The 14,854-nt window shown below is 43.5% G+C and overlaps 1 protein-coding gene across 1 annotated transcript in view; it reads left to right on the forward strand.

The window, feature by feature from the left end:
• fbrsl1 (fibrosin-like 1) overlaps nt 1–14,854 on the forward strand; it is a 340,438-nt gene that overhangs the window by 175,674 nt on the left and 149,910 nt on the right. Inside the window, 1 exon segment of the mRNA XM_051950361.1 lies at nt 976–1,011. Within this exon segment, the coding sequence (XP_051806321.1) occupies nt 976–1,011 (36 nt within the window).

Here is a 14,854-nt window from a genome sequence, read left to right on the forward strand (position 1 = left end):
TGGTTTGGCTCCAAGGAGAGAAAAAAATCCTCTTCAATAAAGATCCCACAAAACAATGGCAAACCAGATAAACAGCATTTAATGAAGGGCAGTGTGTATATCTTTACAGACTGGATTGCGGAATTTAAATGAACGTCATAAACTATCTTTGTCAATATACAATATAAAATAAAATCCACTATGTTAGCAGATTATATGTTGAAATATCCGCCCATAAATCCACAAATGCTTGTTGATGCTACTTCTAATCAAGTGGAAGGACGAATTTGTTATGAGCACAAAGCAAAGACTTGATGAATTATGAGACGGAATAAGAACAGAAGCCAACATCTTTAGCTAGTGGGACATCTGAGCTGTCACTCACTCTTGAAACAACATTTTGTATATCAAGGTGTGTTTTATCACTTTATCTGCTGATGCAAGTGATGGATTCCTTTCCATGTGTCTGTCAATGTCAAATGGCACTTTTGAAGGCACAGAAGCAAGTAAATTCAAACCAAACGATAGTGACACTTATTTCTGACCTACACTGCAACACACTACCACTGTCACCCAACCAGCCATGAGTAGATTAGAAATAATGTCGTCAACAAAAAGTCAGGATGCATTATAGAAACATAGCCGCTTCATAAAGGCGACCAAGCACCCCAGAGCCTTAGAATCAATTCAGTATGCTTACCATGCATTTCCACAGACTTACGCCTATTGTGCACAATTATAATTTTACCAAGACAACCCAAATTAAGTCCCTCAGCAGGACATGAGTGATTGTTTTCAGAGCGAGTGCCACTCACCTACCCCCACTGTGCGTCCCAGAATGAATGGGAGTGATGTGTGCAGGCGCGGGGTACATGGCAGGGCGGGTAAAAGGTTAACGTGAATATTGATATTAAAGCGACGCTGCTTCATCATGTCTGTGTGAGCGAGTGAAACGCTCCTTAAAGGTCATCCCTGTTCTCCTCTCTCTCCCTACAGAGCTCCACTCACTCGCTGTCAGGCCGCGGCTACTCGGTAAGTGACATTTTCATGCTTCATAGCTTTACGGCAGAATTACAATCTCCAACGACCCGCTTTATGGCCCCGGCGCTCGACATTTTAATTATGTTAAATAGAGTAATGGAGAAATCATGATATTAGGAACATTAATTCTGGCTGACTGACTGATTAAATTGCGGGAAGGTGTCCTACGCTACCTTGGCGAAAAGAGCCTCGTTTTATTGGCATCGATCAGCGCCGTTCGCCAGTGCTGCAATTTGGCTGTCAATGTTTTATATCTTCCTCCGGTGACTGTCAGTGGAGGATCCTTTTGCTCACATATCTGACAATATGCCTAAAAGCCTCTTGCTTTCCATCCTATAAATACAAATCCTCACCGCCACAGACATGCATATACATCTACACTTTAAGGAAGATCCATAGCCGTTAAAAGTGTACTGTGATTTGTTAGGACTGACTGTGCATTAATAGGAGTCAGTGAGATGTTTTTTTTTAATCATGCAACATGCAGAGTGTTGTTCAAGGTAAATGCGCCCGAGAGAAATATTTAATGATGCCTTGCAAAACGTCAGCCCAATCCTTTCGAACGTAGACTAGCTCACAAATTGTCATCGCAGGACTATTTTTATCCCTTGAAAGCATCTGTTGCCTTGCCCCAGTGCGTTCTCGAACTGTAAATTTGTGCTCTTCCCTTCCCATTGTTTCAATGATGTGTCTAGTCTCTGGGTAATACAGACAGCGGTCGTCCTTTATGTCCTTTGCTTAAAGGGGAACTGGTAAGAGGAACATTCTTTAAAGTGTGCTACTTTTAGCTGATGAGTGGCATATGGCAGTTCTTATTGCAGCTTGGAAGCAATCATCCCGACAAACAAAACAACTATAAATGGTTTGTCATCCTTAATCTGCCTCAAAGGACTGCAGTTAAAGCACTGAACAAAGCTTAACTTCAAAAGACATTGATCTCTGTGCGATCTCTTTTTTTTATGTTGTTTTAATAGAACATGTCACATTCCTATTCCCCAGCGGCCACATACTCACAGATGGATGAAAACAAACAAGACCTTCCAAAAAAGCTTGTGGAGCCCTTTGGCTCGAGCTGTCAGTTTGAGTCGGCAGGGAACGAGGCCTTCTCTTTATCTGAAAGGAAGAAGGAGGGAGTCAGAGAGGGAGAGGGCAGAAATGGAGGTCTAGTTGGCTTGGAGGTGGTGGTGTGGGAGGCAGGGGCATTGTGCAAGCAAAGGAAAGTCCAGTAAGCAGGGCAGGAAGTTTCATGTTGTCTGGCTCCCCTCTCTGGCTATCCGATGGTGCTATCTGCAGCGTTTGTAGCCCCCAGGCACCTCCTGGGTACTGAGCTCTGACTCTCAATCTGCTCTGCTGCTGGGCCCGCTTGATTTCTGGGGGCTGCTTATCTGTAAGTGCTTCAGGCTTTACAGTATGATGGTTTCGAAGGCGGGGGCATGGGGTATGGGGTCAGGGGGGGCTCCAGGGAGCTGCCAGGCAGAGGCTGAGTGGGTGTGGGAGGAGGGGTAAGGCGAGGAGAAGACCAGGGGCTTTATAGAGTGTTATGGCTGCTGGAAGAGGAAGACAGTGGCTATGTTTGTAGGTGGAGGGCTGGTTGTAGGGGTAAAGGGTCAACGAGGCGGACACACAGGCACAGTCAGTGCTACCGGCCACCAATAGCACGGATGAATTGTTTGAATGTTGGCCTCAGGTGCCAATCACCATCTACTGGTTTGATTTTACACAAACAATAAAAAGAATCAAGCTAGTGGATGTGGTCAGGCTATCTGTCACAAGGCACTAAGAGTTAAAAAGGAGAATCTCTTTTGACAGCTTGTTTTTTTAAAATTCTATGGGAGATACCTCCTCTTCTTGTTTATGCTTCCATATGTCTCCCCTCCTATGTTGCCTGCCAGGCTTGAATGGCCTCATTTGAATGGTTTACACAAGAATGGAATGGAAGTTTATGTGTTTCATGTACAAGTGGAACTGAAGCCCCTGGAACCATTGCAGGGTGTTTTTGGACATTAAAAGTACCATTATGTCTTAAATGCTTTGGCTGTTGCATGCAGATCTCATTGTTTGTTGGCTTAATTCATCTAATTCATCCGTGTATTTGCAGATGCAAACATGTTATGTATAATGTATATAAGTCAGATGCCTCTTTCTCTTTGTTCTACTTTTCGACCTGAGACAAAGGTGACAAAAGAGTAAGCATTAACTAACGCTTCTTCAGTTACAGTGAAAAAAAATGCTAATGGGTTTATTAATTCTAATATAATCCATATTTTAAGTGCTTCCAGTTTGTTGACTAATTGAGTTTCTGAGTTGATGCAAATATGTTTTAAAACTAGGCCGTTCTTGACAGATCATTTTTGCAGACGTGCGTTCATGTTTTAGGATTTTAGTGGCAAATAGTAGTAGAAAAATGCATAGTTGGGTTTTTGTCTTTTTTCTTTCTTTCTTTCTTTTTTTTTTTTTTTGCTTGACAGGCTTCTGCAGGGGTGCTAAAAATAAAGATACTAGCTTTTCACTTTTTTTTCTTGCTAAGATGAATACAGTTAAACACAGGAAAACTATGGTTCCTTTTGTTAGTCTTCCTTCATACATTTTGTCTATAGATAGATAGATAGATATACACACAACAATGGGAATATAATGAACGTGTTAATATCAATTTAATTCATTTTCCCATCATGAGTGGTAAGTAATGACTTGCTGATATCTGACTGAGTTAACTGCAGACTGTCTCAGGTTGCTTACACGGTATGTTGATCCAGTCATTTTCAACCTCCTGCCCTTCACTAACCCTTCATCCCCCACATTCAGGAGTGAGGACTAATCTCTGAAGCGTTGAGTCCAGCACTGATATGCAGCAGGAGGACTGAGACTTGCTATCTACCTCTCTGTGGAAGACTGGATATGGGATTGTTTATCAGGCCAGCTCTCTCCTGTCTGCTTTGTGCAGGCTTCATTATAGCCTCGGCTATGTTTGGGAGACAATATCTGTGGCTTGTTTCCTGCGCCGCTACCTGCTTGTTGTTCCAGTGGAGATGGGTCTGGGCTCTGGCGATTTATCATCCTCTCAGGGGCTCCTTGATAAAGAACCCAACATCCCCCTCTGCGCCTGGGAGATACGTGCTGCAAGAGACGGGAAAAATGTCAAAAAATCTCACTGCATATCTGCCCATCCTGCCGCTACCCCTGGGCTGGATATATTGTATAGAGGAGGAGACGTTTTAGCTAAGCGAAAAAGACAACACACCACCCTTTCCTTTCAGATGAAGTGATTGAGCCTCAGTCTCCCACCCCCCACCTTTTGAAACCACCCAAGGCCAAGCTGTGGCTCATGTTTTCACGGACGATAAAAGCATAGAGCTTTGTCTGTGACAGTTTAATCTGACTAGTCTGTTTTGGGAAGGTTTATCTGTGCGATGTCAGAGAGTAAAACCTTAACCGGAGCGTATGGTTTGAGCAAGAGTGCTTGGAGCTCTCAGATACACCCGTTCTTCATTTCCCCTGCTCTGGTTGTCATAATCACGTTAAACGCTAAATGAGTCTACAGAGCAGTCTCCGAGTCATGTGTGCATTCTTAAATAGCCTTGTTTTAATTGATTTGGCATTCGCGACCTCCACATTGTGACAAATACACTTCCTTGTCTGAGTGACGAGGCTTTTCACGAGATCTTTATCAAATACAAGGATTATGTCACTTAATTATAATGGAAGCCATTAAAAGCTTCACGCTTTATTTAACAAAGCGACACAGATTCACTGGATTAAATTCTAAACAGAGCAACTGAAAGGAAATTGGGTGTAAATTATATCTTATACTTGGAATCATTTTTGTAGCAGGATTTCATTTTTTGATTTTGATTTTTTCCTACAACAGGAAGGCTTCTTCGCCTGCAGTAAATGAAATCTCTTAACTGCCCCATTGTGAGTATCTCTGTGACTCTCTGCATATCTCTCCATCTGCCGCTCCTTGTCTGTCTGGCTCTGCTTACTTTTCAGTGGGCTGTGCAGGTGTCTCCGTACCACCGGCTCTGCACATGGTGAAAATTAGTAGAAGAAACCAAGAGCCCAGCAGGAGTGGGCTGGAGCCCTGACATTGTCCTGGCCTTGGGGTGGGGCGCTGCCTGTCAGGGGCCTCTCTATGAGGGCTGTCCGCCTTAAAAAAACCTATTTGTTTATCCCCGTGTGCGGTCCGGCTTCAGATCCTGGGCCCTGCTGCTCTCTGCGCACCAGGGACCTGAGCTGTTGCCGCTAGCAACTGATAAAAATTGCTGTTAACCACAGCAGGGCCCACAACACATCAATCAACGGGTCTGCAGATAAAGGCTGCAGGCTTCTGGGGCCCCGGCTGAATGGCACGGTTGAAAATCCTTTTCCAGTGGCTGAGCACACAGAGCTCTGATGATAGAGGCCTGCTATCATTCAGAGTTGAGCAGGGAAACTTCATTTTCAGGAATGCAGCTCAGGTTTTGTTTTAATGGAGATGCATTAGAACGGCACCAAACACAAATGGGACTCTGGGAGAGGTCATTTGAATAAAAAAGCGACACTGTGAATTAGTGTTGACCAGGTCTAAAAAAAACCCAGCCCCAGCATCGTTCAGTTTCTCTAAATGAACTCTTAATTGGTTTTGCCACTTGGCTTTGCTCTTAAGACTGCTTAAAAGCTGGGACGTTCAGCTTCACCGCATTCCACATACCCCGTTTGTTAAGACTGAATTGAGATCAACGACTGGAATTTACCAGAAGCTGTACCCGAATGGCCCAAACTGACATTAGTACAAAATATTTTTTCACCGGCGGAGACTTTAATGGTTCATTCTAACCTTTTTCTGTCAGCTTCCACCATCCTTAAAGCAAATGCATGGTGATGACTTTGGTGGCTGGTAATAAAAAAGAACAATACTGATCTTTTCTTATATTAAATCCAGTTAATGTATTCCCAGACGAAGCTCTGCGCTATCACCCGAGTTAGTCCAAATGAAACACAGGCTCTCATGGGTAAAAGCATTACTTTTATCCCCCTAAGCACAACCTTGATTATCATCATTCTTAGTTTGTCCTGGATGCACTGTCCCCTAACTCACATTTGCCCCACTTTAAACAAATAGCCCTATAATGTAACAATCAAACAATGCTCTGAGGATTTGTTTACTGCAGGCTTTCTCCCCATTAAGTTTCACGGACACTGTAGACAAATAAAGTGGTAATTCCACTTTATCATATGTTACATATACCACAATCAAGCAGCAATTACATGCTCCTTCCATTTGTAAGAGCTCCCAGTGCCGACATGGATGTTTTAATGAGGGCTGTAATGAACGCTCAGGGTGTTTGGCAAGTCTCCGAGATGTTGCTGGGGCTTTTATGGCTCCCCATTATAACGTACAATTTGCATCAGCAAATTACAATGCTCCATATCATTATCCTGCACCAAGGCCCGATCATAAATTAGAGCTCCAATTACAAACATCTATCTGGGAACGGGGAATGAAAACGATGGCAGCCCCCCAGAAGCAGACAGGAGGGAAAGAAAGCCTCCTGTGGATTGTGGGATGAGACTTCCATAGAGGTGTGATATTCTTATAAACCGTGCTTATGGGGAATTCATGCTTCAAAAAGAAATAGATCATTTTTTGAGGGGGAAAAGAACGTCAACTACTCCTGTTTTGGCAGTTCCATATGTCAAATTTCACGGCACACTGCACATTGAACTTTTTGGTATTTTAATCGCCGTGGTGCTGCTAAACACAACACCCACTGATTTAGGTGGCTGACTGTTTCACACTTCTCATTCAAAGCTATGTAAGCCTGTCCATTCAGCTGTGCAGAGGAAGGACCTCGTCTTGCGCGTCTCAATTGAGAACAAGCTCTGTCCCTTCCAATCTGATTCCGTCTGACTCTCTCCCTTTCAGCATCATTATACACTGGAGGGAACATAATAAATCATGGAGATGTATCATGCTGCAGCTTATTAATTTTGCACCACAAGTGTAATATTAGTCTGTGTCGTTTAAAAAAGCATTGCAACATTGCCAATGACCCTCAAGAAAATCAGTTTTAGTTTAGTTTGTATTTTAGGTAGGGGCATATTTTTGCAAGCAGTTGGTTGTTTTTCCCTCGTTCTTCTTCATAACACCTCTCTTTGCTTGGCTCATATTCCGCCTCTCTCCTGAGCTGACAGTTGTTGAAGGGGAAGCAAACAGCGGTGTACCTGTGATAGCTGTGTTGCCTGTAATCTGCGACCTGTGGCCAAATCTTGCATGGAGAGTTAGAACAAAAGGCGTGCGCAGGTTCGCTGCAGGCGCCAAGCAGAAACCACCTTTACTGATGAGACAAAAGGCCTGCGGGTCTCCCACAAACCCACAAGAGCTCCCAAATGCTGCACAAACAAAGCCTGAAATTAAGAAGAGCCAGAGGCAGGCCCATTCCTACAGCAGAGCTAAAGTGTTCCTTTTTCATGGCCTCGGTGGATTTCCAGTATACGGGATTGTAATAGGGCAGAGAAGTGAAACAATGCTTTGCCATTTGCAGTCACAGATTTTCAGAAAGCAGGTTTCTCTTTCTTTTTTTTTTCTCCTGTCTCTTCTCTTTTCCAGCTCTCTCTGCATTCGCACTTCCTACCTCACTTTGTGGGTTAATTTTAAAGGTACTAAATCCTCCTCTTGTAGCCTTTGGAGGGTGTGAGATGATGTTTTATTCATATTTTGTTTTGCATTTTAACCTTTCATGTCTGCAGGATCATATGCATCCATCTTTGCTTTTTGTTTGCAGAGCCAGAGCAGACAGAATGACTGCAAGCCCTTGTTTGAGTTTGAGAGGTCATGAGATGAAGAGACTTTCTTCCATATTCACAAACACCCCCTGGCAATTATTACCGCTATCTTTAATGTTTCTATGAATCCATTAGGGTTAAACCCCCCACCTGCCTCTCTAGCTCTACCTACATGAGTAGCATTTCTGAAACCTGTACAAAAAAGTTGTACTAAGTAGGTCATGTTCTGCCACTCGTCTTCTAATCACTCAACGAGAAGAACACGATTTCCCTCCATCGGAGCCCCTCAGCCTTGCTCCTGGGATTTCAGTGAGCAACACACACTCATTTGATTTTCTGGCATGTGTTTTCTCCTTTTCCTTTCTCTCTTTACCACCCCCCACCACCCCCACTTTTTTTTAACTTTGCTTGTGTCTGACAGTACGCAAGCAACACCTACCCTGCCTCCAACTTCACCGCACACACATATGCACCACATCTCCTCCTCCCCCCTTGTCTCTCTCTCTCTCTCTCTCTCTCTCTCTCTCTCTCTGTCTTTCCGTCTCTCTCAGTGGAGAAGGTGTCTGACAGTAACAGCAGGTAAGGTATAAGATTACAGGAGAAGCAGGGGCAATTATACCTCCAGCTGATGCCAGTGTGTTTATGAGGAGAGTAACTGTTAATGACAGTGTTGTGGTTTCTCCAGAGGCCGGAGCGCAGCTTAAGAAAACCTGCTGTTTTTGTCAGCCTAGCTTCCTGCCATGTTGTTGTAGATGAGTTTTTTTTCTCTCCCTTTTTTTTCTGTCCGCCTATCAGATTTTTGTTCTTTCTCTTTCACTCTCCCACGCCTTGCCAACACTGAGAGCCTTCATTTTGGGCTGATGCGCCTCTGTGTTGCGGCACCAAGTAGGTACACAGTTCCTGTAATGTGCTCAACTCGCATTTGGTTGCAGACTGGATTGCAAACAAAAAAATGGCCTCTTAAAGTCATAGCAGCTTGGTTTGGTAAAGCATATTGGTAAACACACAACCACACTGACACTGACACACACACAGCCGGGTGTTTGCAACTGCAGGTCTGTCAACAGGGTTTTGGCTGCCTTGCCACTTCCCCCCTACGTGCTTTCACACACGGCAAGCAGATCGCAGCGATTGGAGAGGAGTTTGTGTTTAGATAAAGGAGCTTAATCATAATTGCATGGGGTTTCCAGTGTCTAGCACTGGCACTCTCCCAGTTGCTGTTCTCCTTGGCCCGATGCTTGGCTCGCAGCAAGAGGTTTCAGAGGAGCTACTGTGGAGACATATCAAAACGTACAACAGTAATTTAATGGCGCTGCAGATCTGGTTATTATAAAGTGGGAGAAATTCATTTGTTAAATATATTTAAGTATAAAACAATTATATGCAGTTGTCCGGTATGCTTTTAAATCTGTTGTGCTGCTGTTCCTCACAGTTGTATTTTCCCATGTTTGACCACATGTAGATTCTTATGCCCTTCTGTCTATGCCAGATGGTGCTAAGGCACTATTTGTCTTTTGTTTCCTCTGAGGCTGCACCTGTTGTGGTTGTATCTACCTGTTTAACAATGTGTATTCTCTGACATATGTTTGACGAAGTTGCACCCTGAGGAAGATATCATTTTTATCTCTTATATTACTGGAGAAGTCGTGGATCAAAGTATTAACAAGAAAAACAATCAGAGAGGACAGTACTCCACCAAGGCTGCTCAGTCATATCATTTTGAACAGATGAAATCTTGAAAAAATTTGTGGCAGAAATCGCGGCACCGCAGAATGTGGACATTTAATATAGATGTACCCACAAACAAAATGACCTTGTGTTGAGCACAGGCATGTGTTATGCAAGCATTAAGTAAGGATACCAAGTCGTATGACCTAAATATGTAGCAGGCATGGATGGGCCTCGGAAACACCCCCACGATTTAATCAATTGTTCCTTGCATCATTAAGTAAGTCCTGGTAAGTCTGCAGTGGTCGATTTGTAGTAGGATCACAATCATGTGATCGTCAGCAGGTAGCTGATGTTCTGTTCACTTGTAGTCATAGTTACAGTGATGCCATGCCCCTGTCTGGCAATGATACAGAAATCTTTAGCAATTGTGTGGATCTGGACTATAAGCTGCCAAAATCTAATCACTTGGTCCTTGTGTCGTTTCTGACTTTCCCTGAAAATTTCATCCAAATCCGTTAGTCTGTTTTTGAGTAATGTTGCTAACAGACAGACAGACGGACAGACAGACAGACAAGCATACGCCGATCGTCACATAACTCCGCCAAGGAACGTGGCGGAGTAATAAGACATTTACTCACAATCACTGTAACCATGCACATGGATGTTGTTTACTCTTCTATGTCCCTCATGGCTGAGGAGCTTTTTCACAACACAAAACATCTCTTGAGTCCACTATACGCCCAGTTGGAGTTATGTTTTGGAAGTTTTAGATTAACCTGAGCCTCTTGCTGATTGATTGCTTTTTATCATCCTCCCAGTTTGTCTTTTGTCGGTCTTCAGAACAAAGGTTATTTTATTCATTGTCGCTATGCATAGGAGAGTCAGCTAAATGCCAGAAAATGTAAATGAATGCCACACTCACCCTCCAGTCTTCTGCCCACAACCATCCACACTCCAGACCCCATGCTCTGTGCCCTCAGCGTGTGGTTGGCCTTGGCCCCGTTCACACCGGGGCACATGGGAGATTAACTGGGCTGGCTTACTCACTCAGCAGGTTCCCCGACTCCCCTCCACTCATCCTGGCCCAATCTGCCAGCTAACCTCCTGCTCCGCCGAGCCATGGCAGCAGGGCACCACAAGCCCGGCCCGCCTTCATTACGCCTGCCAGATGGGCTGAGAATTAGATTCGAACTCCCACCATGGAGGGAGGGAGTGGAGAGAGATTGAAAAGGGAGGAAGGGAGAGAGGTGGTGGAGGAGAAGGGAGGAGGGAAGAAAGTTGTGGGGGAAGAAAGTAATGGTTTTTGTTTTCATTTATGTTGCAAGTTATTACATTTTAATGTAACACCCCTGGGACCTGGCAGCATTAAATGCCTGTTCTTGAATAATCGACACTAACTGCAAGCAAATGCTAGGGAGAAATGAAATTAGCGAGCGCAGCAATTTGGCATAGTGATTATCGGCTCCTTGGAGGCACTTCCTGATGATTTAAGAATGCTAACATTTAAGCAAGTCAGATCTCATTACTCTTCAAGGTTAAATCGAGCTGTGTCGGAGGGGAGGCAGATGCCTGATTGGAAATAGTGCTTCCTTGTCTCTCTGTCTCCCTTCATCTCTCTTTGTTCATGCTGATGTTTCTCACTTTTGCGGCAGCTCACTGCAAGCAGAACAGACTCACGGCTGAAATCTGTCAGACCCTGATGAACCTTTTGCCAGCTCTTAATTAGATCAGCAATACTCGGTTTCCAAGGTATAATTTGTCCTTTGCCAAAGATCATCACTCGCGCTGCTCTTTAGCCTTGTTCTGAATGTCGGTGCACCACGCATTCCCTCACACTCACATATATGGCTGGGCTCCTCCATGAATAAAAGAAAATAGGGAGCTCTTTGAATCTACACCAAAGGGAAAGTGTTTATTACTTTTCAGGCTGTGCCACAAATGTTCTTTTATACTGTATTTGTCTCTGCTATTCTCACTCGTTCTATGGAGGCAGAAACGATTTTCAAAGCAATTTCAGCCCTGGCATCTTCTGGTCCAGTGTTTACCTCAGCCAGCCATACACATCTGTTCTCCACACAAACTTGATCCAATTAGGTGACACCAGACAATGGCTTACTCCTTCACAAGCCCAGCACAGCGCCAGGGCTCCCGAACAATACGGAAGTGTTTTTTCTTCCATTACGGGGCGTCAGATCCTTTTAAAGGTGTTTACCCGCTGTCGATGTGTCAGCCCCTGTTTCCAAAAGGGGGCTCAGCTGGGGAAGTGATAGGCGATGAGGATAATGATGTGAGTGGGAGCAGTGTGGCGGATGCAGATGCACTTTACCGTGCTGCGTGTTATAAATCCTTCTCTCCGCCGCGCTGCACCCCACAAAGTTTAGGGACAGATGGGTTGGACTTTTGTCTCCGCTTTCTAGATTCCGATGAAATCAAAGCATTTTTCGCCGCGGTGACGAGATTTATTTAAAGCAAGGCAGGAGCAACAAAGCTACTTTGGGGAATATGTCTATTAGTTTTTCCAAGCTGTTGTTTTGTCATGCAGGGGGGGAAATCATTGCAAGTCAAATGTAATCATTCCACTGTTGGGTTATGCTCCGTCTCGAATAATAATAATATTAGTTTGGTCCCTGGCATTGCTTATATCAGGCTTGTAATTTGAATTTCTGAGACACAAGTAAGAAGGCTGATGTTAATCACAACCAATCACTGATGTTATCGTCGTTGTTTTCTTTTTTCTTCTTGTTTATAACAGCTTTATCTTTTGGCACATCTAGAAATTTGGCAGTCTGAATTCATTATCTTCAGCGTTTCATGTAGTCGACAAACATGGTGTCTGCAATGTGGGATTCTGCTTCCTCCTACTTACATGCTGTGTGCACTGTACCGCATCTGATGTCTTCGCATCACATTTCATTTTTGTTGTGGCCAAAAGGATTTCTGGATTGTAGCAGGGTAACCCCAGGAATGAGGAAAAAGCCTCTAAATTGTAACCAGGCATTTCCACATGAAACATTCATGCTTAAGTATGATTAGCAGAGATTAAGGTGGGTTTGTTTTGCCTCTTAGAAGGCCCCGTGACAATTTGGAAATGGATTGAGTGCAGCTTTTGCAAGCACAGCCTTCTTAATCCTGTGCCAAGAGTTCTCACCCACCTTTGCTGAATTATTTACATTAAAGTTCTCACGTCAGCTTTGGAGCCAAGGACCTAGAGGTACTATGTGTTAAACTGCCTAAACCTCAAAGCATTGGAAGGATGGAAAATATTATGTTAAGTATTTCCAGGACTTTTAATGGAACATGTTTTGCAAAGAGAGAGATTTGTCAGTGCCACTTGAGGGGCTATTCAGTAGGTAGTAGTAGACAAAAAATGATGTGTTGCACTAAGTTAAGAGGGACAGGGCCCATTGTAATTGGTGCAGTAGCTTGTACATTTTTCTATTTCCAAGACTGAACAAACAGATTAAATAGTGGTCTGTTATCCCAGCCAGTGATGTGATGTCTCTCCATTCAAGCCATTCTACGATCATGTATCCTATTTCCATATCGTCTCCCTAGCATGTATATGAGATGGAGCCCTCCCATGTGCTGGATGATGTGATCCCCAGAAAGATTCATTCATACATAATGATAAAAGATGGGTTTGGACAGGGCTACTTATTTGACAATCATTGAAGTGCCATTGTGATGGATGGCAAGGAGGACCTCCACCGTCTCTCCTCCCACCCCATAACCATGGCTCCCTCTTCTGATCCCACCTTATTTATTTCCCCTGGTCTAGCTCAAGGTCTTGTCTCACTTTAAAAGAGAAATATCAAATTGAATTAAAATTGCTCGCTCACCCAAAACAGAGGCCCGTTCGCCTTAAAAATCACACATCTGTTCCCACAATTCATTGTTGCAAAGTCAATCACCACCCCCACCCCACCCCACCCCTCTCTGGGTGCGTGGTAATGTGAATTATTCATGCCAGCGGGGCCACAGCGTGCTTCATCATGTTAAAGTGCCCATGACATTACTGATGGAGCCACCGATGCCCTCGCACTGCTAGCTATGCTAATGCATCTGGAAGGAGGAAAGAAAAGACATGGGAGCACCTCCAGGGATCAGAAGGACAAGAACTGATCACCTACTAGAAATTAACACTTGAAAGTCCAAGTCCTAGACCAACCAAAAACGATTTTTTACCTTGTGAAGGGCCGTGAATAAGAAAGCCAAATATTGGTTTCACAGCTTCAGATCAGGCAGTCAACCTTCACCATAGAGTCATCAGCCCATGAGGAGACCAAATGGCTCAGCGGTTAGGATGCTGGCTATGAACCACACTGTCCCCAGGTTGAGTCTGACTGGGGACTTCTGTAGCATCTCTTCCTCTCTCAACTCTATAGTGTCTACATTTAATAGTCATAAAATGCTCAAGAGATAATCAATCATTCAATCAATCAATCAATCAAAATTTATTTATATAGCACTTTACAACACTCAAGGTGACCAAAGTGCTTTCCAGTTAAAAACAAATAGTAAAATAAGAAATAAAAGCAGATTAAAAGAAAGCAACAATAGAACACATATCAGGAAAATAAAATCAGATAAAATAAGACAAAATAAATTGTCACTACATTACTGTGTATTAAAAGCCAGTCTGAAAAAATACGTTTTGAGCCGGGCTTTGAAAAGGCCAAAGTCAGTGATAATTCAGATTATGAACTATTACAGACTCTACAATAATATACTACATAATTTCATTGTAATGAAAATAGCAATTAGGTGTTGACTGTATATAAAGATGGAAGAACCCTCCATAATACCCCCAACTAATCCAAAAATGGTCAAAGAGGTGAAGTGTTAGAGGAGCTGAGGTAGGCCATGCAAACATCTCTAGGCTATGGGCTCTCCTGTGACAGTACCCACCATATTAAGCCTTAATGCAATTTAAACCAGGAAACTGCATGGAAGAATTCACTCCTTGAGCAGTTATCATAAACAGGAAAATTAGCAATAGAGACGAAGACAGTTTTTTTGTACCAGGTTGGATGCAAGTTCATTTCTGCTGGGAAGTTGGGCATTGTAAAATTGAGGTCTATGCAGATTGAACCGCCTTTGAAGGCAGCCTCAAGTGGACATTTGAGGAACTGCAGGTTTCCAGCTACTCTAAAAGAGTATCATTTTATAAGAAGTCATTAGTTGGAAAAGTATTAGGAGTGTTGTATCTTTCCGTACAAATCTCCCTCTTTGTCCTGGAACTGTGGCCGCAAACGAAACGAAACCGTAACTGATTTAATGAGCCATTCGTAGTTTCACTGTACCGGCCGTGTGTACTTAGACTTGCATGGCTAAAGTGGGAACACAAAACCATGCTCGACCTGTGACGTGATTACTGGGTTATATGTGTTATCAGAGG

Source organism: Acanthochromis polyacanthus, chromosome 7, assembly GCF_021347895.1.
Source record: "Acanthochromis polyacanthus isolate Apoly-LR-REF ecotype Palm Island chromosome 7, KAUST_Apoly_ChrSc, whole genome shotgun sequence".
NCBI classification, from domain to species: Eukaryota; Metazoa; Chordata; class Actinopteri; family Pomacentridae; genus Acanthochromis; species Acanthochromis polyacanthus.